The following is a 21,807-nucleotide window of genomic DNA, read 5'->3' as shown; positions in this document are numbered from 1 at the left end:
ACCGTGTCATCAGGCCATATATCGGATGATCAAAAGCATATGTTCATGAGAGAGAGGGCGGAGGAGAGGGAGAAGGAGGGAGGGAGGGGGTGAGAGAGAAAGGAGAGAAAACCAGCAGCGGAGAAATTTGCCGTTTTGTAGGCTACATTCAGTCTAGACTGAATGAGAACAATGACTCATGCGCTGCAGTCAGAGCGCATTATCTTCAGACTAATGAGCGGTCGGATTAGTGAGCGTATTACTAATGAGGTGTCTGTCCAATGCATCATTTTTCGGACTCATGAGGTGTCGGTCTCGTGAGGTGTCGGACTAGGGGGCAGTCCCCAAACCAGGGAGGTCACGTCTACCCAAACAATTATATCATTTTTAAACAGTTATGTTTCTGTATAAATCATTACAATATGTTCCCGTGAGGTGGGGATGCATTTTGCTGCTGTCTGGCGGGGGTGCAAAACTCGGCATAACACCTGGACAGCGGACTGCAATCTTCCCTGCTTTAAGGCATGCACAAACAGGTGCACAAGCGCTAATAGGGGATATCGCCTGTACGAAGATAGGGCCCATTGCCTCCAAAAGGACACTGTAGTTCAAGGCTGGATTACAAAGCTTCTGAAAGGGCTGCAATCACACTGGAGCACTCCTACTAACCGTGCAGCCCTTAGCTTTCAGAGGAAAACAGTAAGTGATATTCAAAGATATTCCAATCACTGACTGCGTTTACATGCACTCAATATTCCACTATTTTTCTGAGAATGACATTCTCGCGAGAGCAGAAAGTAGCGAGGGAAAGCTGTTTTGGGTCTGTTGCTACGGCCGTAAACCGCTTCGCTCTGCCTAGCAACGGTTTACAGCTGCCTAGCAACAGACCCAAAACAAGGACGGCTTTCCTCTGTACTTCAAAGGGCTTCATACTCTCGCGAACATCTCTCGTTATATTCTAACAGTTTGTTTGAACGTAATTTTGTAATTTTGTGGTTATGGCCGAAGTGGCCATAATCACTTCCTGATCTGCCCGGCCTGCACACAGACTATAATCATCAAGACAACACTCGCCGATTCACTCGGCGTTGGTCTCATCTACTATTAGAGGTCAGATGTGAGGCATCGATATTAAATTTAGACTGTTTAATAACAATCGAAAATCTTGCTCGTAGCTGCTTTAAAAAAAGAAAAAATGGCATGACGATCGCCCCCCAGAGTCTGGACTTTACATCAATCAGACCAATCAGTGTGGCCTGCATAATTCTCATTATAAGCACATCCATTAAATCTTTTTGCGGGAGCGCACATGGCATTTTGCAGTGTAGGGAAAATAGCAAAGCACTTTGGCACGCCTCCAATTTGCACTGCGCCTGGCGTTAAACATGCGCAAGCACTAAATTACCGCTTTTGTGAAGATAGGGCCCCAAGATTTCTAAGGTTAGACCGTACAGATGAGGAAAGGGACCCAATACACTGAGCAACCTTGGACATGATGCTGTCTGAAGCAATAATGATCTCAGTCTGATGTCAGAGGTAAATTAAGATTAGCACAGAGGAGTTTGGCTTACATAGACACCATGAACTTCACTGTGTTACCTGGGTTCAGCCTGGCTCTTGGCCTGGGGCCTGGCAGGCTCCGCCTCACTGGTCTGGGGCACGGGTTCGACACCTGGAAACAGAAACAGACTGTGACCATGTGACCTCTCTTAATGCTGTTAGCATCTAAATGCTTGGTTCTCAAAGTGGGGTCCAGGGAGCCCCAGCGGTTACTGAAGGAGTTCCAGGGGGTCCTCAGCAAATAAGGAGAATAATTTATTGCCACTATAATACCATCCATAAGTAACACAATGGTAGAATGTATGACTATTTTGGTCATGGGTTTCATACACTTTCTAATATAAACAATAATCCTTACACATACAACAGGGCTCTGGCACCTGAGCTCCTTGGACCCTTAATAATAATTATATAATTGTCCCTCACTAGTCTCCCCGCTGCCTGCTCCTCTGGTGGCCGTGGCCTGGATGATGGCTGGGGCTAAGGACAAGAAGTGTCTCCTCCAGATGGTCTGACTGGCGATGAGGATGAGAGCAATCACCATGGCAACACATAGTTTCCTCTTCATCAACATGGCTGACAGAGGGGCGGGGTCTAGACAGCCCATCAGTACAACTGTCTCTCAGCGGAATTGAAAGTGTTGTTGGCAGAGACAGCCTATAGAGCTGTGTCGTACTGTAACTTCTGGAACGACATAACAAAATAAACAAAAACATCATTATTAAAATATAGCCTACTACAGGTATGTCACGGATAAGATTTTGCATTTCATCTCTGATCAAGGCTAAAATGTGTTGGCATGGTTAGCATTCCTCATTACTGCTAGTGGTATTAATTTGTTTCAGTGAGGAATACTAACCATGCTCAGAGCCGGCGGGACGGGTGGGTCATTTGGTGGCAATGCCAGCTTAAATGGACTTAAAAAAGAAGAAGAAAGAAAGACGGAGTCCACTCATTGTGTTTAGTGTCACTGTTGAGAGATATCAATCGGTTCAATACAGTAGCACTGTTTAGCAGTGTTGAGATTTGCGAGTGTCAGTCATTGTCAGCTGATTTGTTGTGAAGCCTGTCTCTGTCATGTATAGCGCATTTGTATAGCGTGGCTTTGAGTGGCAGAGAGTAGGGGGACAGGGGAGGCGTTTGTTAACACATTGACTGCCAGCCGTTTTTTTCTTGCTGTAGGTAGCTTCTGCCAAGCCGTTTTTTGAGGATTGTGGCTCATTTTACAGGAGCCGAGAATTATTTTCTGCTTGGAGTTTGTGAACATACAATATCTCAAAAGTACTAATAGAATGTGTACTTTCTCTGTCTAAAAGAGTTAGTTTGTAGAGTTAGTAGTTATGTAAGCATTAGCAGTTGAATACAGCATGGTTTTAGCGTCAGAAAGAATATTCAGAGATAAACAGCTTTTTGTGAAATTCGATAGAAGTGTCACTTTAACCATTCATTTTTGGCTCTCTCTCTCTCTCTCTCTCCCTCCCCCTCTCGCTCTCTCTCTCTCTCTCTCTCTCTCCCCCTCGCTCTCCCTCCCTCTCTCTCTCTCTCTCTCTCTCTCCCTCCCTCTCGCTCTCCCTCCCTCTCTCTCTCTCTCCCTCCCTCTCGGGAGGGAGACGCACTAGGTTTAATCCTAGTGAGAGGGGGAGAGGGAGAGAGAGAGAGAGAGGGAGGGAGGGAGAGAGAGAGAGCGAGAGAGAGAGAGAGAGAGAGAGAGAGGGAGAGAGCGAGAGGCAGAGTTGCTTCAACTCCTCCCTCTTCTTGCCTGCAGCGGCCGTCACAGTCTCAGTGCTTTTGCTGCTGTCCTGTGCCTGTCGATCTGCACGGCTGCTGTTTGAGGAAGTCGGCATGGACTCGCTTGCTTCTTGGAGTTTTGGTTGAGAGAAGCTTTTGCGATTCTGGTCATATTTATGCTGCGTGTTTCAAAGTGTGTTCCACCTGTAATGTATTATGTAAATTTGCAATCCCGTATCGCCAGCAATCAGCGCGAAAATGAAAGCGCCTTCGCCAATCCACCTTCATGAGAATGGCTTCAGTCACACTGCTTTTTGCTTGCCTTCCTCCTTCCTTGTCGCCACTTAGTGGGTCGGTGGAATGGGTTGTACACGTTGTACACGTCCAATACCTATATAAGAGATGTAAAAGGCTTAGATGCACAACCTACCGTCAAAAAAAAAAAATCGATTTTTTTTGACGAGTACACTCGTCGCTGGCAGTTAACAGCTGGATTGTGTTTGACGAGTACACTCGTCGCTGGCAATCAAGGTGTTAAGCGGTAGTTTCGAGATCATCAAACTAACAATGTTACTGAAACTCGCACAGACTGTAGCCTAAACAACCTGCTTAATCTATGATGCAATGTGGCCAGCAAGACTGTCTGTACTGAACTGGAACCTGGATGTCATAATGAAATCAGGAAGCCCACTGCTGCAAGGAGTAATTAACGTTAGCCTAAGGCTTAGTTCACACCGGCCACCCAAGCCTCGCCTACGCCTTGCCTTTACCCACGCTTTTAAATAGGCGTCTGTTTTAGTCAACGAGGCTGTGTACACCGGGCGCCTGAGCGTGAACCCTGCGTGTACCCACGCCTTGCCTGTGCCTTTCCGATTTTATCGTTTAGGCGTGAGTTCTATTTTCAAGCCGACTAGGCGCGTGCAGGCAGGCTTCTTCTGTCAAGCCATGAAAGAAAAATGTGACAATATCCATGGGAAATGGCAAAGTCAACTGAATTTCAAAATAGTGTTGAGCAGAGAGAGAGAGAGAGAGAGAGAGAGAGAGATTAACGGGTGGCTATCACGTGTGGCTTTCTCCTCGTCGGCAAACAAATCTTCAGGAGAGAGAATAGCGACCGAAGAAGCAAGATGGACAATCTTGTTGTGCCAGCACATATTCTTGCAAGATGACCTCTCTAAAAAGTCTGACTATAGTCAGACCTGGTTATAGATATCCAGCATCAATAGAACATTAAATATATCAGATTTATTTTACCTACCCATGATATTTCGGGACCACACGTGAAAAAATACAGCCGGGAGAGAGGAGAGGCGCTTGTGACTCGGCTCCAGGTTCAGCGTGAAAAGGCGTGCGGTGTGATCGGTTCACGCCCAGCTCAAGGTCTGCAGGCGTAGGCTTGGGTTGAGGCAAGGCAAGGCATAGGTTCCCTGTGTCTGTGTGAATGTAGCGTAACACTTTCCTTCATTGGTGAGTGAAAAACAAATCCATCTTTTAAGTATTTTTTAGGCCACTGTTGCTTGTCCTGCTCTTTATGGGTGTAAGGTAGCAGCGGTGTCTATACTCTATACTATAGCATTGTATTGAGCGTGCACTTGGCCTATACTGTATGTCCAGTGAACCTTTTTACTAAGTAATTCCGATATAACCTCGGGTCACCAGGCTCTCTCAAAGGAGAGAGAGCATGGTACCCATTACTACAGGCAGGAAGACCCGCCCTGTTTTCCCGGTGGTCTTCCTGCTTTGTGTGCCACAGTGTTTTTGTTCCCCCATTTTACAGTTTTGACCAGTGTGTCAGGCAGCGATGCCATTATTTGGTTTGAGTTGTTTTTTTGTTTGTTTTTAGCTTTTTGGGTAGCTAGGTACTCGGGACGGGTCGCCCATGTTTTCTGAACAGAATGCAAGGATTGAGCGGGAGCACAGCTGCACTTTGGTTCCCGGCGGATGTCGTGGTGTGTTCCACCCATAGCCGGATGAGGCCAAAAACCTTGTTCCGTAGGTAGACTAATTCTGATGGAATTGATTATTATTTTCCCTGCATTTCATGGTGCGTATGTGTGTGTGTGGAGAGAGAGAGGGGGATGTACATTGAGAAATCATGCCACTCCGGTCAAAATGTATGCCCATCTAGCTACAGTATGTGTTCTGACCATGCTCCAGTTACTGTCCATACAGGAGGTTTAATGGTGTGAGCAACCGTCGTCATCATCAGATAAAATCAACTTGATTAATCCCATACCTGGACATTCACTTGCTACAGCAGCTCAAGAGTCAAGGTCCTTACACCTATATCAGCCAATGCAACGTGCATACCAATGGCGAAGTTTCGCTGAGCGTTATTGCTGTGTTTATTTTTTCAGAGGTCGATTTTTCAGAAATGTGTTGCTGTGATTGACAGGTGGGTCAAAATTTGCATCACAATTTCGTGCTGTATATTCGCATCGCTCTTGGGGCCCTATCGTCATATGGCGCTATCGTTTGCGCTGCCATTTGTGCGCCTCTTATGCTATCTTCCCTGCCTCCCTACGCTATCGTCTGCCTCCACCATTCAGTTTTGGGCTGGGATCTAAGTGCAGACACAGGTGTAGGCGTTGCCCAGATGTGTCCATGTGCCTCTTAGCCTATCATCTGCCTCCCGCAAGTGTCATTTTGCGCTCTGGCGAAGGTACCATCACCATGTTCTGAGCGTAAACAGGTTTGGGCGTTGCTCGTGCCAAAATAGGCGTTCCAGCGCAATGTGTTATAAACAATGGCCTTGGGTGCACACAATTTTAATGCCACCTAAAAGCAGGTCTTAGCTCAAAAACCTCCACTACGCCAGGCGTACGCCTGAGCGCACACAGTATTCTCCGCGCAGTGCAGAAAATCCTTGCTTGGATACATTACACACAGCACAATGTCACTCTCTCTCGCGCGCGGACACACTCTTCCCTCCTCAGAATGCCATGTTGATTTTCAACTACATTGCGAACAATAGCTTAACCCGAGTGGACAATTTCAACTACATTGCCTAGCATACATTGCAGAAAAAACACGCCTTGATTTAAAAATGAGAATTCGTTTGTCATGCTTTTGTGCCAAAAAGTGCCAGAAACTTATTTCGCTCTGTGGGACCACGCATTGCGCTGCCTCTACCCACCCTGTGAGCCCACATTCTCCGGGGTCACCACCTGTGCCAAAAAGTGATTTGGAGGGGGGTCTCCCCGGAGAAGGGGGGAGCTGGGCCGGGTAGGCAGGCTGGGTGTTGGGGTGGGTCGGTACCAGAGGAGGTTTTTCCAGTGAGATTAGATCCAGAGAATATTAGATTGGGGATTTTATATAATATTTTTTTTATCATTTTTTTTTTAATATTTTTCATTTATCATTTTTCATATTTTTCATAATTAAATATCAATCAAATGTGTTTTTTCTGATGTGCAGACGCTCATTTTCTCATTCATTATATTCTTAAAATGCTTCAACAACAGTGACCTGTAGGGCACTGATGGAAAGGAGAGCTCCATGCAGACAGGAGTCTGGCCCGGCCTGCAGGGGGTAGGTACAAAAACATTACCCCTGTGGGCGTTTATTTATTTGGTAATTTATCTAATGCAAAAATATGATTGGTTGAAAAACACTTGCAATTCACAGAGAACAGTGAAATTATGTGTTTTTTAACCAATCAGATTGAGCTGGAGCAGAACCCGCCCTTACCAATCAATACCAATTAATTAATTTATTCAAACCAAATTGGTTGTTGATTGGATAGATTGCTAAGATTGACATTGTATTGTCCAATGCTGAATACGTCTGAAAATCTCGTTGGATCCAGCTCCATTGTCAGTAGGAAATGATGACCTCCACTTTGCTGTGACAGCCTAATAGATAGATTTACAGACAGTAGAACCTATACTTTCCCCTTTCTCTTTTCCTATGTTTTTTTATTATCAAGCAGTAAGTTAGCTCACAAGCCAGACAGTCGTTGCATCGTATTGCGCGAGCGCCCCAACACGAGTTTAGAGAGAGGGCAGCGCGGGTCACGGAGGCTCACGGAGGCTCAGAAGCAAATACTGGGATACTGCAACCTCATCGGCTGCAGGCGCACCGGCTACAGACAGCATGGATATGCAAGTAAGTCAATTAAGTTCAGTGTTGGGCACGTTACTTTAAAAAAGTAATATATTACTCGTTACTATTTTCAAAAGTAATATTATTACTTTACTTATTACTCCATGCCAAAAGTAATTCGTTACATACTCGTTATATTAATTTTCCGTTACATTCCACACAAATCGCAATAGGCCTTTTTTTTTTAAATAAAATATCAATCAAATGTTTTTTCTTAATAAAAATCATGCAGACAGAGTCTGTGCCAGTCTGTCATGCCCTGGCCATGCCCTCGGGGGGTAGAGGAGAAAAAAATCCTCCTCTAGGGCGTTTGATTCCCATGGTAATTTATCCCATGCAAAATATTATTGGTTGAAAACACATGCATTTGACAAGGAACAGTGAAATTATGTGTTTTTCAACCAATTAGATTTAGCTGGAGCTTAACCCGCCCTTACCAATCAATACCAAACAATACATTTATTCAACCTAATTGGTTGTTGATTGGATAGATTGCTAAGATTGACATTGTATCGTCCACTGATGAATGAGTCTCTCAACGCTGAATCAAATTCACTATAGGAAGTGAAATCCACTTTGCTGTCATGACCTGACAGGAATGATTTACACACTGATAACAGTAGCAGCATATTATATTTCCCCCTTATTTGTATTTACTTTTTATCAAGCAGTATTCTATTCAATTCGGCGTGGAAATGGTTCACCGAGCAGCGCATTTTTTTTCGTATTTATTAGGGCTGTCAGCGTTAACGTGTTAATCGCGATGCGATTAAGGGCCCACCATAACGCGTTATTTTTTTTTAATCGCGTTAATCGCATGCTGCTATTTTGTCCCTTCGTCCCACCCGTACTTGTAGTCAAGCCGTTCGGTTTCCTGTCTCCTGCTTGTGCATGCAGGCATGGGAGAGAACGACAGCAATACGTTTCTAAATGGCTCGTTTTACTTAAAAAAAAACTCCCCAAGTGGCACAGTGGACAAGTCAAGAGCCGTAGTTTGCAGCTTGTGTAAAACGGAATTAAAATATCACCGAAGTACATCGAGTTTGAGGCGAGCGATCACCTAAAAGTAGCTAGCGGCCAGCTAGCAGCCAGCTAGCTAGCGCGAGACTCATCACTCATTCTTCCTTCAGAGTCTCGGATGCGCGGGTCCTCTAACCACTGGGAGGTCGGCTCCAATGGCTTCACGCGATATACACGTTATCAATACACAGTTTCCAATAGCGAGCCATTATTCACATGGAAGTGCCAAAGTTTTTAGCTCAGACACAGCCTTCTTCGGCTGTGTCATTTTGGGTTTCGACTGCTCCACAGCGCCGCCGCCGGAAGTATCGGTTCTAGATATATTTTGTAGACATTGTTACCTTCGGTCTACATTCCACTTCTATTGAATTGAAAATAAATCTAAAATTCAAGATCACAAAGTACATTTATTTGCATTCATATGATTCCCAATCATGACACACTGGTAAGAATGATTAATATCTAATAAAAAATGCTTTGAAATGCAAAATAATGGCATTTTAAACATGCGATACAAAGATGCGATTAATCGCGATTAACTATAGTTAATCGCAAGATTAATTAATCGCGATTAATAAAATTAATCGTTTGACAGCCCTAGTATTTGTTTCATGCTGTCATTTTTCCTGTCATTTACCGCAACCTTAAAGCAGCTACGAGCAAGATTTTCGATTGTTATTAAACAGTATAATTACAATATTGATGCATCACATCTTACCTATAATAGTAGCTGAGACCAAAGCCGTGTGAATCGGAGATTTCTCTCTTAAGTCTGTGTCTGTCTAAACTCGCGTCAACAGGGGGCTCTCTCTCTCTCTCTCTCTCTCTCTCTCTCTCCTTACCGACGGACCGGATAAACCCGGAAGTGAAACGCAGCTGCCTGCCTTACCCCGTTCACGCTGCCTAGCAACATACCATAAACAAGGAGAACGTCATGCATACTCTCGCGAACATCTCTCGTTATATTCTAACAGGTTTTTTGGAAGTTATTTTGTGGTTATGGCCGAAGTGGCTGCTGCAAACTGTTTCATTTCACTTCCTGATCTGCCCTGGCCACAGAGAGACTAACACTGGCCAATTCACTCGGGGTTTAAGCAAGACTACTCTGCGTTGGTCTCGTCTACTATTAGAGGTAAGATGTGATGCATTGATATTAAATTTAGACTGTTTAATAACAATCGAAAATCTTGCTCGTAGCTGCTTTAAATTTCCACATTTTTAAACTGAATTTGGCCCGTAAATCCATCGCTGATTGCGAGCTCGTTTTTAAAGCGTGAGTGGTAATCTTTATACCATATGAAAGTAGAAGAAATAAGGAATCGATTGGGACGAAGCATGTCAACCTAGCATGTCGGGAAGGGGGGGTAAATAACTATGGAGGGTGGATCGTGCCTAAATCAAATACAATACACACATTGAAATACTATGCACACATTGAAATACAATACACATATTGGAAATACAATACATATATTGAAAATACAATACACATCTGAAGAATACAATACATGTGTAACAATAAATACAATACCAAAATGCTTAAATACAATACACATATTGAAAATAAAATACACATCTTGAAAATACAACAACTGTATTGTATTTTCGATATGGCTGTATACCATAATATATCATGAATCTATGTGAATAAATAGATTTATATAAATAGTAATCACAGCCTAATGGATAGAGATAAATCCTGAAACCTTCTCGCAACAGTTAAGTTAAGCCAGTGGTTTTCAAAGTGGGGTCCCCAGCAAAAAGGGGGGATAATTCTATTTTCACTATAATTCCATGCCATCCATAAGTAACACAATCTAAGCTAATGTAGAAGTGAGTAACTAGGCTAATAATAACCATAACAGCAAAAATAATTGACCAAAATCTCGAAATAAATATACAGTATTTACTCTGAGAAATGAAATAATGAGAAAAGGAACAATTATTGATGGTTAAAACTGAATAATCACAACAGTCTAAACCTAATGCTAATTTAAAATGAGATATTCCTCTAAATCTGTCTTCAAACTGCAAAAGAGAAAAAAAAAAAACACATTTTTTTGAAGCTACCTCCCCTGTTTCCAATCTCACCAGCCGCCACTGGTACACACATACAGTACAGTAGTGCACACATTCATTACAGCAGTGCACACATACAGTGCAGTAGTGCACACATACAGTACAGCAGTACACACATACAGTGCAGTAGTGCACACATACAGTAGTAGTACACATATATACAGCAGTGCACACATATAGTACAGTAGTACACACATACAGTACAGTAGTGCACACATACAGTACAGCAGTACACACATACAGTACAGTAGTACACACATACAGTACAGTCGTGCACATACAGCACAGTAGTGCACACATACAGTACAGCAGTACACACATACAGTACAGTAGTACACCATATATCTCGCTACAGAATTTGATGTCCTGGCATGGCACATCTGTGCGTAATGACGTATCCAAAAGGAATTCCTCTGCACTGCACTGCGCAGCACGAAGAGTATGGTGCGCTCAAGTGCAGCAGGGTATTTCTGAGCCTAAGAGGTGCTTTTCAAAGCTCTTAGCGCAAAGTAATTGTGCATGCTGATGATAGGAGAATGTTTGGCATGTGGCACGCCTACCCCATGCATGTCCAGTACAATTATAACAGGCATAGAGGTAATAGCGCGGCAAGGATAATACAAATGTGCTTGTGCACACCCCCAATTTGCATTGAACGAGCACAAACGCTAAATTACCGCTTTTGTGACGATAGGGCCAGTTATATATCTTTTCTTAAACTAATTCACGTATTCAAAGTGGCAACCCTTCATAACATATTTAGAAAATCTGAGGGTATTACCTGAGGAGTGAAACTTAGGGCCCTATCACCGTACGGCGCTATCGCTTGTGCAGCCGTTTGCACACCTCTTATGCTATCTTCCCTGCGTCTGCTATCGTCTGCCACCACCATCCAGTGTTGCGCTGGAATCTAAGTGCAGACACAGGTGTAGGTGTGGCCCAGGCATGTCCGTGCGCCTCTTAGCCTATCATCTGCCTCCCGCAAGTGTCATTTTGCGCTCTGGCGAAGATACCATCGCCATGTTCCGAGCGTTGCCCCTGCCAAAATAGGCGTTCCAGCGCAATGAGTTAGAAAAAAGAGCCTTTGTGCTCTCAATTTTAATGCCACCAAATAGCATGTCTTAGCGCAAAAAAAAACACTACGCCAGGCGTACGCCTGAGCGCCCACAGTATTCTCCGCGCAGTGCAGGAAATCCTCGCTTGGATACATTACGCATACTTCAAAGCCTGTACAAAACTAGGACCTTGAAAAAGGCAAAGTCGATCTTGTCGAGCCTAGAGTTTGAGCTGCTCCCGGCACAAAAACTAATTTGTTCCTGCTGCCATCGGGTTCTTAAATAACCCCATTTCAATCATGAGAGGCCAGTTGGTAGGATTTAACAAACTTTATTTAGCAATCGGCATGCATGGCAAATACTTTGGCGCATGACTCCATTAGCCAGTGGCGCTGCTCTTGAGGCAAGAGGAGGGCATCTGCGTATGATCTTTTGGGGGATCTCCTAGCCTATGCAGGCGCCCTCCTCTTGCCTCAAGAGCAGCGCCACTGGCCAATGGAGTCATGCGCCAAAGTATTTGCCATGCACGCCGATTGCTAAATAAAGTTTGTCAAATCCTACCAACTGGCCTCTCATGATTGAAGTGAGGTCTCCAGACCATATTTCAAGCAGAAGGCCACTCATGCATAATCCGATCATCCCCTGACGACAGTCAAGTTCTAGCATAACGTAGTCATTCAAAGCCCTAGCATGACGCCTGCTATGCCGTCAAATATGACGTCAGATAATCCTCATATATATAGCAAGGGTTCTACGTCACCTCTCTCTCTCTCTGGCCGATCTTGGTACATTAAAGTTTAGCTTGGCGCTTCCCGGCTTGGCCTACTTGGCTGCCTTGGCACAACTACCCTGACTTTCTCCGACTCTCTCTTTCTCTATCCCCCCCCAAAAATGAACCGGGGAATTTACTGCGCCTTACTGGGCGCCATGCTTTCGGGGGGCCACCACCAACGAGACATTTTTCGGCACGGAAGTCCGGGACACTGTTTGTTGCCATGCTCACCGATTTAAGGGAGGAGGGTTCTTTGGGCCGCCAGTATGGCCGCCTGCTCCGGGCGGATGTAGCTGGAGAATGCCGATGAGGACCAGCGGCCCATTTGCTGGAGGGAGGCGGAGGACACTCCTTGCTCGGCGGCCGAGGTGGCCGCTCCGATCCTGAAGGAGTGGCTGGAGTAGTTCTTTGTCGGGAGGTTGCATTGCTGGAGCGTCTGCTTGAGGTGCAGGATGAACCAGGATCTTGTCATGTGGTGACAAGGTGCGATGAGGAACAGGGGAGCCAAGGGGCCGGTCTGAGGCCTGAGCCTGACGTAGTGAGCCATGCGGCGGGGGTTCTGCGTCACCTCTCTCTCTCTGGCCGATCATGGCAGCGGCTGGCTCTCGGCGTCCGTCTCCCTTGGGGCCGTCCTCCGGGGCGTCGTTTTGCCCCGCCCGCCTCCCCGGTCCGCCGCCGGCAGGTCTTGGCTCCTGGTCCCCCACGGGGGGGGGGGGGGATCTCCTGGCCTGTGCGGGTGCCCTCCTTTTGCCTCGGGGGCGGCGCCACTGGCCAATGGAGGCGCATGACTTCGTTGGCCCGTGGCGCTCATCTTGGGGCGGGGGGAGGGCGCCTGCGTGGGCGGGGGGATCCCGCCACCAACGAGTCGGGACTCGTTGGTGGCGGGGCGGCGCTTCGGAGGGCGGCTTCAGGCGAGATGGACTGCCGTGAAGCTGGCTGCTGTTGTGGTCGGCCGGAGAGAGGGAGGTGGCGTGGAGCCCTTGCTGTATGTGTGGGGATTGACTGGCGTCATGTTTGGCGTCGTGGCGGACGTCATGCTGGGACTTTGACTGGCCGCGTTGTGCTGGAGCTTGGCTGGCGTCAGGGGATGGTCGGATTGTGCATGGGTGGCCTTCTGCTTGGGGTGTGGTCTGGGGACCTCGCTTCAGTCATGGGAGGCCAGTTGGTGGGATTTGGCGGGCTTTGTTTGGTGGTCGGCGTGCATGCGGGTGCTTTGGAGCGTGACTCCGTTGGCCGGTGGCGCTCCTCTTGGGGCGGGGGGGGGGCACCTGCATAGGCTAGGAGAGTCAGGGTCAGTCAGAAGGCCAAGTCGTGCGGCGCGCAAGGCCCGACCGAGCTGGGAAGCGCCAGCCACAACGCAAGTAGGGGGGTCAAGATCGAAGGCCCGACCGAGTTGGGAAGCGCCAGCCGCAAGTAGCCATAAGTCGTTAAAAAGGTCGAAGGCCAGAAAAGTACAACCAATTACTAATGTACCAAGATCGAAGGCCCGACCAAGTTGGGAGCGCCAGCCGCAAATAGCTGTAAGTCGCTAAAAGGTCGAAGGCCAGAAAAGTACAATCAACTACCGGTGCCCGCAGATCTCAATTAACCTCCGGTAATCAGATCTTCCTTTTGGGGGATCTCCTAGCCTACGCAGATGCCCTCCTCTTGCCTCAAGAGCAGCGCCACTGGCTAATGGAGTCATGCGCCAAAGTATTTGCCATGCATGCCGATTGCTAAATAAAGTTTGTTAAATCCTACCAACTGGCCTCTCATGATTGAAGTGAGGTCTCTAGACCATATTTCAAGCAGAAGGCCATTCGTGCATAATCTAATCCGACGTCAGTCAAGTTCTAGTATGACGTGGTCAGTCAAAGTCTTAGTATCACGTCCGTAATGACGTCAGATATGACGTCAGTTAATTCTCATATATATAGCAAGGGTTCTACGTCACCTCTCTCTCTCTGGCCGATCATAACAGCAGCTAGCTTCACGGCAGTCCATCTCCCCTGAAGCCGTCCTCCGAAGCGTTGTTTTGCCCCACCCACCTCCCCAGTCCGCCACCAACGAGTCGTGACTCCTGATCCCCCACGGGGGGGGGATCTCCTAGCCTACGCAGATGCCCTCCTCTTGCCTCAAGAGCAGCGCCACTGGCTAATGGAGTCATGCGCCAAAGGATCTCCTAGCCTATGCAGGTGCCCTCCTCTTGCCTCAAGAGCAGCGCCACTGGCCAATGGAGTCATGGGGCGGGCCGTTGCGGGCAGACGGAGTATTAAAGAGATGAATACGTCTGATTTTACTGGACTGGTAGATTGCCCGTTTAAATACTGAAGTAATGATACTTTCCTCATGGGTCCTTTCGCATCCACGGGTGACTGGTCCTCCGGGGTATGCTCGGTGTGCTGTGGTCGTCAACCCCGTCCTTGGTAGAGCCTGGGGACGCGATGATCGCGGTGCAGAAGCCTGAATGCTTGGACGCCTGGACACCCGTCCAATGAAGAATAGTGGGGCTGCATGCATGCTGCTTGCTGAACGAAAATGTTAGTCACTGATTGTCAGTCTGAAAGTCTGTTGTTGACTTGGGGCGGACTCCTGGCTGGAGGGAAATGGCCGCTTTGCTTGAGCCGATTTGCTCCGTGAATGGAGATAGCAAGGAAAAGATTGACGACGTGCAAGACAACGTAGAACATGGCGTCTCACGGCGGCCCCTCGCAGTGGAGCGCCCCGCGGCCGTCTCGGAAGGCCAATGCGCTCCGTGCCGATCCGGAACAGGGTATCGTTGTTTGAGCTGTCGTCGCTGCCCATGGACTGTTCTGGCTCGAGATCCGACATACCAGGAGTGGGGAGCGTTGAGAGATCCGCAGAGATTGTCCACGGGTAGAGAGGACTTGGGGGTGCTGATTCGGTCTGCAGATATGGTGCAAAACGACGCTTCGGAGGACGGCTTCAAGGGAGATGGACTGCTGAGAGCTAGCTGCTGCTATGATCGGCCAGAGAGAGAGAGGTGACGTAGAACCCTTGCTATATATATGAGAATTAACTGACGTCATATCTGACGTCATTACGGACGTCATACTAAGACTTTGACTGACCACGTCATACTAGAACTTGACTGACGTCGGATTAGATTATGCACGAATGGCCTTCTGCTTGAAATATGGTCTAGAGACATCACATCTGCTGTCAATTGTTGTGCTGAGGTCTGTTTGCTGTCTCTTTGTTTGATGATTTGTTGCTTGTTGTTTTTTGTGCTTCTACTTGTTTTTTGTGCTTCTACTTGCTGCTTCACAAATTGCCCCTCGGGGATAATAAAGACTACCTTGAACCTTGGCATGGATGTCACTCTCTCTCCAACACCTCGCGCGCGCACAGACTCTTTCCTCCTCAGAATGCCACGTTGATTTTCAACTATAGCCTACATTGCAGAAAACACACACCTTGATTTACAAATGAGAATTCATTTGTCATGGTTTTATTAGGCTACATAACCGACCATACCGGTGTAAGGTAACAGTAGATTGCTTTTGAGAAAGTTGTGCCGGCCAGTAGGCTATACAGCAGCGATCCCCAAAGTCCGGACTCCGGTCCGCATCCGGACCCAGACGCCGTCCTATCCGGACCGAGCCCTATAACCTACAAATCACTGAATAGTTACATTTTCACGGAGCATTTCTATTTTAACCGGCACATGCTTTTCTAGCCTTTACGGTACTGGTTTATCTGTCAGGAAGCTCACAGACCAATGCATGCGCTGTAAATCATCACACGTGATGCTACTCAGCCAATCAACAAGCAAATCGATTCTGCCTGCTGCTGCTGCGGGAGAGTTGACATACGGACGGAGGAGAGGCGAGACTCAGAGCAATGCGAGAGAAGTATTTCACATCGCGTGCTCAAAAGAAACGAGTAGACCGCGAAAACAAAGTTTAATCCAGAGCAGGCAGACTCATGTTCATTCATTGGTCTCACGAGCAGTTCAAAACCAGTATGTCTCGTGAAGTGTGATGCGATCCTGACCAGCTGTCTATGGAAGCGCCACACATGAGCAAACACACACACACTCAAATCCAGGGCGCACACACACCGGCATGCAAAGTTTGCATTGCGAGCGACCGATAGATAGAAAGACAGACAGACAGGCAGGCAGGCAGGCAGGGAGGCAGGCACAGACAAACAGAGTGGGAGCTCACTTCTATCAAGAGAAAAGGAGGTTTGTTGGCTGAGAGCCTGACTGATAAAATGTGAAATAGAGTTAAGAAAAGGAAGAACTTATTTTTATAAAATTAAAGCACTTTATTTTAAGATGCAAATTTTTCCAAAGCACTCTGTTGTGTTATTTCTAAATGCAGCCATTATTTTACTTGAAATGAGAAAAGAACATGTATTTATTATTAGTGTAGGCTAGTTATTTATAATTAATCCAGTTAAATATGAAAACTGTAAATAAACTTTATTGATGTTTATTTTGATTTAACAGTCAGTCATTGACTACATACAGACGTTGTACCATTAGGCTACTGCAATCATTGAAGTAGCCTAAGTTCAATGGCACTGAATCATAACGCATCTACGTTACAATGTTCCGGACCTTTGCTTGAGGACATTTTCTCTATCTGGACCTCTTAGAATTTTAATTGAGTGCCCCTGCTATACAGTAACCTCTTTCCCTGCAATTGCACCATGCAACAATAGCTTAACCCGAGTGGACAATTCTGATATAGACTATTGAAATAGGCTAGAATTAAAATCTCACACATCCCTACCCTATTAAAGAAACAAATATTTTTAAATGTGTATGTTATAGCCTATATGAATGAAATTACTAATTACAGTAAGCACACGCTTTGGGACATGGGGATATTCACTGCGTAACTGCGCGGCGGCCCTTTGGTGTGTTTCAAATGGATCATTCCATCAGCATCAATTTTCGTTAGTTTCTAATGGTTTATCTGAATCCGAACTGGTTCAGATTCTCTCCCTCTCTTGTTCTCTCCCCTCTCTCTCTCCCCCCCTCCAGGGCTTAAAATTTGGTGTGGGATTGCGAGATTCACGCATCTTTTTGGAAATTCCCGCATATTTTCAATTTATAAAGGGGGAGTAATCACGCAATGGTTTACGCCAGGGGTTTCAAACTCACGGCCCGCCATGCCACTTGATATCAAGTTATAGTGAAATCAGGCCCGCACCCCCGCTCATTGTAAAACACAGACCGCGCTCCCGAGGTGTGTGGACGAGGCCCTGCCTTGGCACAGGGTTTCCATAGATGTGCAGTTCTTTGGCCGGTTTTGTGTGCATTTTGGCGGGTTTTGAACTCTTTGTGCTGGAAACCGTCAGCAGTATCTGGCAACACGGCTTCACACTCCAGACCAGCGGTCTGCTAATCGATTCGGTTCACCCAAGTGAAAAACCAAGTGGAAAGAAAAACATTTGCACGCTAAAATGTTGTCTTTTGTTGAGAAGTGAACATGTCGCTGTCAAAAGGCAAAAGAAAGGTTGATGACGATGAGCACAGACAGTTTCAGGAGAAGTGGGAGAGTGATTATTTTTTTGTCGAGTTCAAAGGGAATGCCGCCTGTTATTTACAAAGAGAAAATCGCCTGAAATCGTACTAAAAGAATATAACCTGAAGCGAATAAGAATAAGAGAATAAGCAGGGAAGCAAACTAGTCACCTTTAGGTAACAGTCAGTCACCTTTTTCATCCCAAAATAGGGCACTTAAGTGAATGATTTTGTGTCTGCCCTGGTATCTGTCACCTTTTTAACTATCCATGACTTTGCATCCCCGAATAAGTGTCAAATTACTATGTCTTTTGTAATTGTGTTTTATCTGGAGACTAAGCAGCCATAGGCTTTCGGTTGTATTAAAGCCTCTATTTTTTGTATTGAGTGATACACTTTACTAAAACACTCATATCACCTCAGGTGTGCATAAACTACAGGTTAAGTAGCCTAAAAACAAAAATGTGAAATTATTATTGTATTGTATGTTATCGGACAGGAGAAGCAGATATTCACCGGTTATCGTATCGGCTGAAAAAATCCCCCACAAAGTCTATAAATCCCCCCTATCTGAAGAACATAAGGGGGGAATTCCCCCCCAGTTTGCAAAGTAAATTTTAAGCCCTGCCGTCTTTCGCTCCCCTCTCTCTTTTCTCTCTCTCACTCTGTCCCTCTGCCCATGGTACTCAGCAAGAAAGAAGCTGCTGTCACAGACGTGACTGTGGCTTTTAAGGGGAGTGGACTGGACATGAGCTCACACGTGTGAATAGGCCTACTGTTTTGGGCATAAACACGCCTATATTGAGGTTTGCCCAAGATGACGCCAAGCGCAGCGGCCCGACACACCCACAATTAGGGCTTTGCGTGGCGCTATTCCAGCGCAAAATGGGCACTAACGCAAAATTACCACCTTTGCGACGATAGAGCCCTTAACTCATTGAGTGCCAATGATGACAATCGTCGTCAATTCGAATACTAACGTAGAGTGCCAATGACGACGATTGTCGCCAATTGCGTTTTTTGACGGTGGGACGTGGATCAAAGCCTATAACATCTCCTGTAAAATTTTGGGGCATGTTGAATGTGTATAACCTATTTTACCGACCCATTAGGTGGTGACAGTGCTCTCCAGATTAGAGAAAGTTGAGTAAAAAAAAAGTTGTTATGGAAACGGAAACGGCATCGGTATGCATCGATATGCATGAAGCATAACGTTAGCTGTGCCTGTGAACAGCAGTCAATCTGCTGCCACAATTGAGCCCCTCCGTCTCCGCTGCGATAGCCCCTCCATATGATTTAGTTGCCGACACCAGCGTCTTTCTGAAAAGTTACATTATTCTCAGCTGGGAGCCGGTGACACGCTGTGAAAAAGCAGGGTGCAGCGCACTTTTCAGTGCAGAGCAAACGCAGAGCAAACGCAGCAGAGCCACCAGAGACACTCCCACGGAGGAGGAGGAGGGGGGTGGGGCACGCAGGGCAGCGTACAACCATTGACAGTAAACACAGACCCAGACAGCAGGCTCGATGGACAGAGACAGGCAAACAAGCTAGAATATCTGATGCCCACCAGCAGTAAATCAAGACCAGCAAGAAGGTGTATGGTCTGCACACGCAGGGGCCAGCACTGCTGGTTGTAGCTAAAAAATATTATTTGGCCAAACAAAATTCCTTTGTTTTCACTGTTTTATTGAAGGAAATTATTTTTGAGGTGTCATTACATCAGAAAATATTAGCTTCAGAGTCAGTGATGTGCTTGAAATGCTTCATTTCACAAAAGGCTCATTATCTCAGCTTGGGCGATATGACGATATTAGATCATTAACGAGATTTGGAATCACAGACCTCGTATGAGGAGACCAGAACAGCGGGAAGGCGTACAAACAGCCTCACATGTATTTATGGATAATATAATGAGGACCGCGGCGTGACAGAAAAGGTGTAATTTACAGAGCGCATGCAGCTTGCCCCGTTTGCACCCGTTATAGCCTGTTTGAGGAGCCTACTCTGAGCTAAATATCTTCTGTGGGCATCCGAATGAAACCAAAGTTATTTGGGTGAGTAAAACATCATATTTTAAGATGGAAATAAGGTATGGGGTGTACAAAACCAGAATTCTCCTTTAAGAAAAAACAGAGGAACTATTTTTAGAGAATAGCCTTTTTTCCTATATTTTTTCTTAAAACTAAAGTTAAGAAAGAAATGGCACTTGAGAAGATTTTTTTTCTTAAGGTTTTGCGAATCTGGCCCTGGAATAAAGAATTTTAAAAGCATCTAATCTGTGGTCTAATCAGTGGTCTAATTTGTGTCAGTTGAGGGGTCCTTGATGTGAAAAAGTTTGAGAACAACTGCAGTAAGTGGAGCTCAAGCCAATCATGGCAGCAATAAATAAACAGTTTCACCTCAACTTTAATCTGAACTATTCAACACAAGTTTCAAATTAAATGTAAAATGTGTACAGACACACAATCAGATCAATGTAACTATCCAGGTGTAAAACCAATCCACAGCAGATACATCACCTGGCCTTGGCCAACCACTTTAGTTTCACCTAAACTATAGTTTAAACTCAACTCAGCACTGCAGTCAGTGTTTCCCAAACTTTTTTCTGGGGACCCACTTTTTAAAAATGACAATCCATCAGGACTCAATTCACAATAGGCCTTATCTATTCTATGTGAGAAGAACAAAATTGTGCATAATGTTCCTGACTCCCCCCCCCCCCCCCCCTCCCCGCATCACCTTATTAATATTATCTTGAGGTAAACCAGCCATTTCAATGAGATGCACGTTTGATAATCTTTGGGAACACTACACAGTACCACAGCTTTTCAAATGAAACACAGATTTAACTAAAACAGAAAGATAGCTCAGTAACAAACAAATAGCTCACCAAGTGCTGCTGGGTCCCGACAAAAATACTTTTGTGAACCAAGCCTGACGTAAAACAAAAAGTTCTACACTGCAGACAAAATGTGTGGTTTCACACAATTAGTTCAACTATCCGATGTGATGCTGTCAGTCCCTGCAAATGGCAAATACATGAATGCCAGTTGAGTGACACAGCCAAAAACGGGTTCCAACAATAACAGACGTCACAGAATGTCCTTCCCTAAACTCAACTGACAGGTTATTCCAGCTTGGGTGCCAAGGTGGCTTAGTCACCAGCCGGGCCCGAGGAATGATCTACAGATCTTATAGGCTGCACTCTGGCTCATAAGGGCTCAGAATATCACTAAGGTATCTAGGGGCCAAGCCATGTAGGGCCTTGAAATTTAATATTTTAAAATTAATTATGCAGCCCAACTAACTGGGAACCTGAGGAGAGCACAGCGGGGGGATATGAGTGTTTCTTTGCTATATCTTTGAAATAAATGTATTTTATCAATATCCCAGGTATTCATTAAATATCTTGTTTTTGATTATCATAATTTTTCATTTTTCTTTCTTACTTCATGAACATACATGTTACACACATGGGTCAAAATAACTCATATGTATTCACTATGGAATTTGATAGGAACTTTTGATATTTGTAAATGTTTCCAATTAGGAACACATTTACTGCAGACAGGTACTCATTCATTCATTCATTGTCTACTAGTTTGCGTATACCCGGGGATGCGTGTGCCACAACTCTGCACAGACTTACCAAAACAAATGCTCATAAACAGCTTAAATTTGACCAAATGGCAAATCGGCTTGGTCAGTCCCTGCCTGTGCCAATACTGAATGTCCATGTGCAGTTTCAGATTGACTGGCCAACCCGTTGGGGCTGTGTGATGTGTGGGCTGTGTGAAGTATGTGTTGTGTTGGATCACTCACAAGCATCCAGCAACCCTGCTGCTCCGTAACGAAGGCAGCAAGGCTGGGTGTGTGATAATCCTCATTCTCACTCGTAAAACCTGGGTTGTAGAACAACCCCTACGTTTTACTTCATTTTGAACTTTGGATTCTCACACTATACCGATATACAACCAACCTTGCTGCAAGGAAGCACCTCGTGCTACCCTGAGACCTAAGGCTGGCAACGG

At 45.7% G+C, this 21,807-nt stretch overlaps 1 protein-coding gene across 2 annotated transcripts in view; it reads right to left on the bottom strand.

The window, feature by feature from the left end:
- Positions 1–20,799, bottom strand: part of LOC310780905 (CMP-N-acetylneuraminate-beta-galactosamide-alpha-2,3-sialyltransferase 1-like) — a 99,519-nt gene extending 78,720 nt beyond the window's left edge. The window contains exons 1-3 of one of the 2 annotated variants that reach the window (XM_083641425.1): positions 20,667–20,799; positions 1,966–2,223; positions 1,579–1,651 (exon numbers count right to left, since the gene is read on the bottom strand). In XM_083641425.1, coding sequence (XP_083497551.1) covers positions 1,579–1,651; positions 1,966–2,146 — 254 coding nt within the window. In that variant the 5' untranslated portion in view covers positions 2,147–2,223; positions 20,667–20,799. Of the gene's footprint in view, positions 1–1,578; positions 1,652–1,965; positions 2,224–2,398; positions 2,416–20,666 lie in introns of those variants that run through there. The other variant, XM_083641426.1, reaches the window with a different exon arrangement.
- Positions 20,800–21,807: the final 1,008 nt, after the last annotated feature.

The sequence above is a fragment of the Poromitra crassiceps genome (genome assembly GCF_964638095.1).
Source record: "Poromitra crassiceps genome assembly, chromosome: 8".
Lineage (NCBI taxonomy): Eukaryota > Metazoa > Chordata > Actinopteri > Beryciformes > Melamphaidae > Poromitra > Poromitra crassiceps.
Note: the sequence above shows the minus strand (reverse complement) of the source record. Positions and strands in the feature narration are given on the sequence as shown.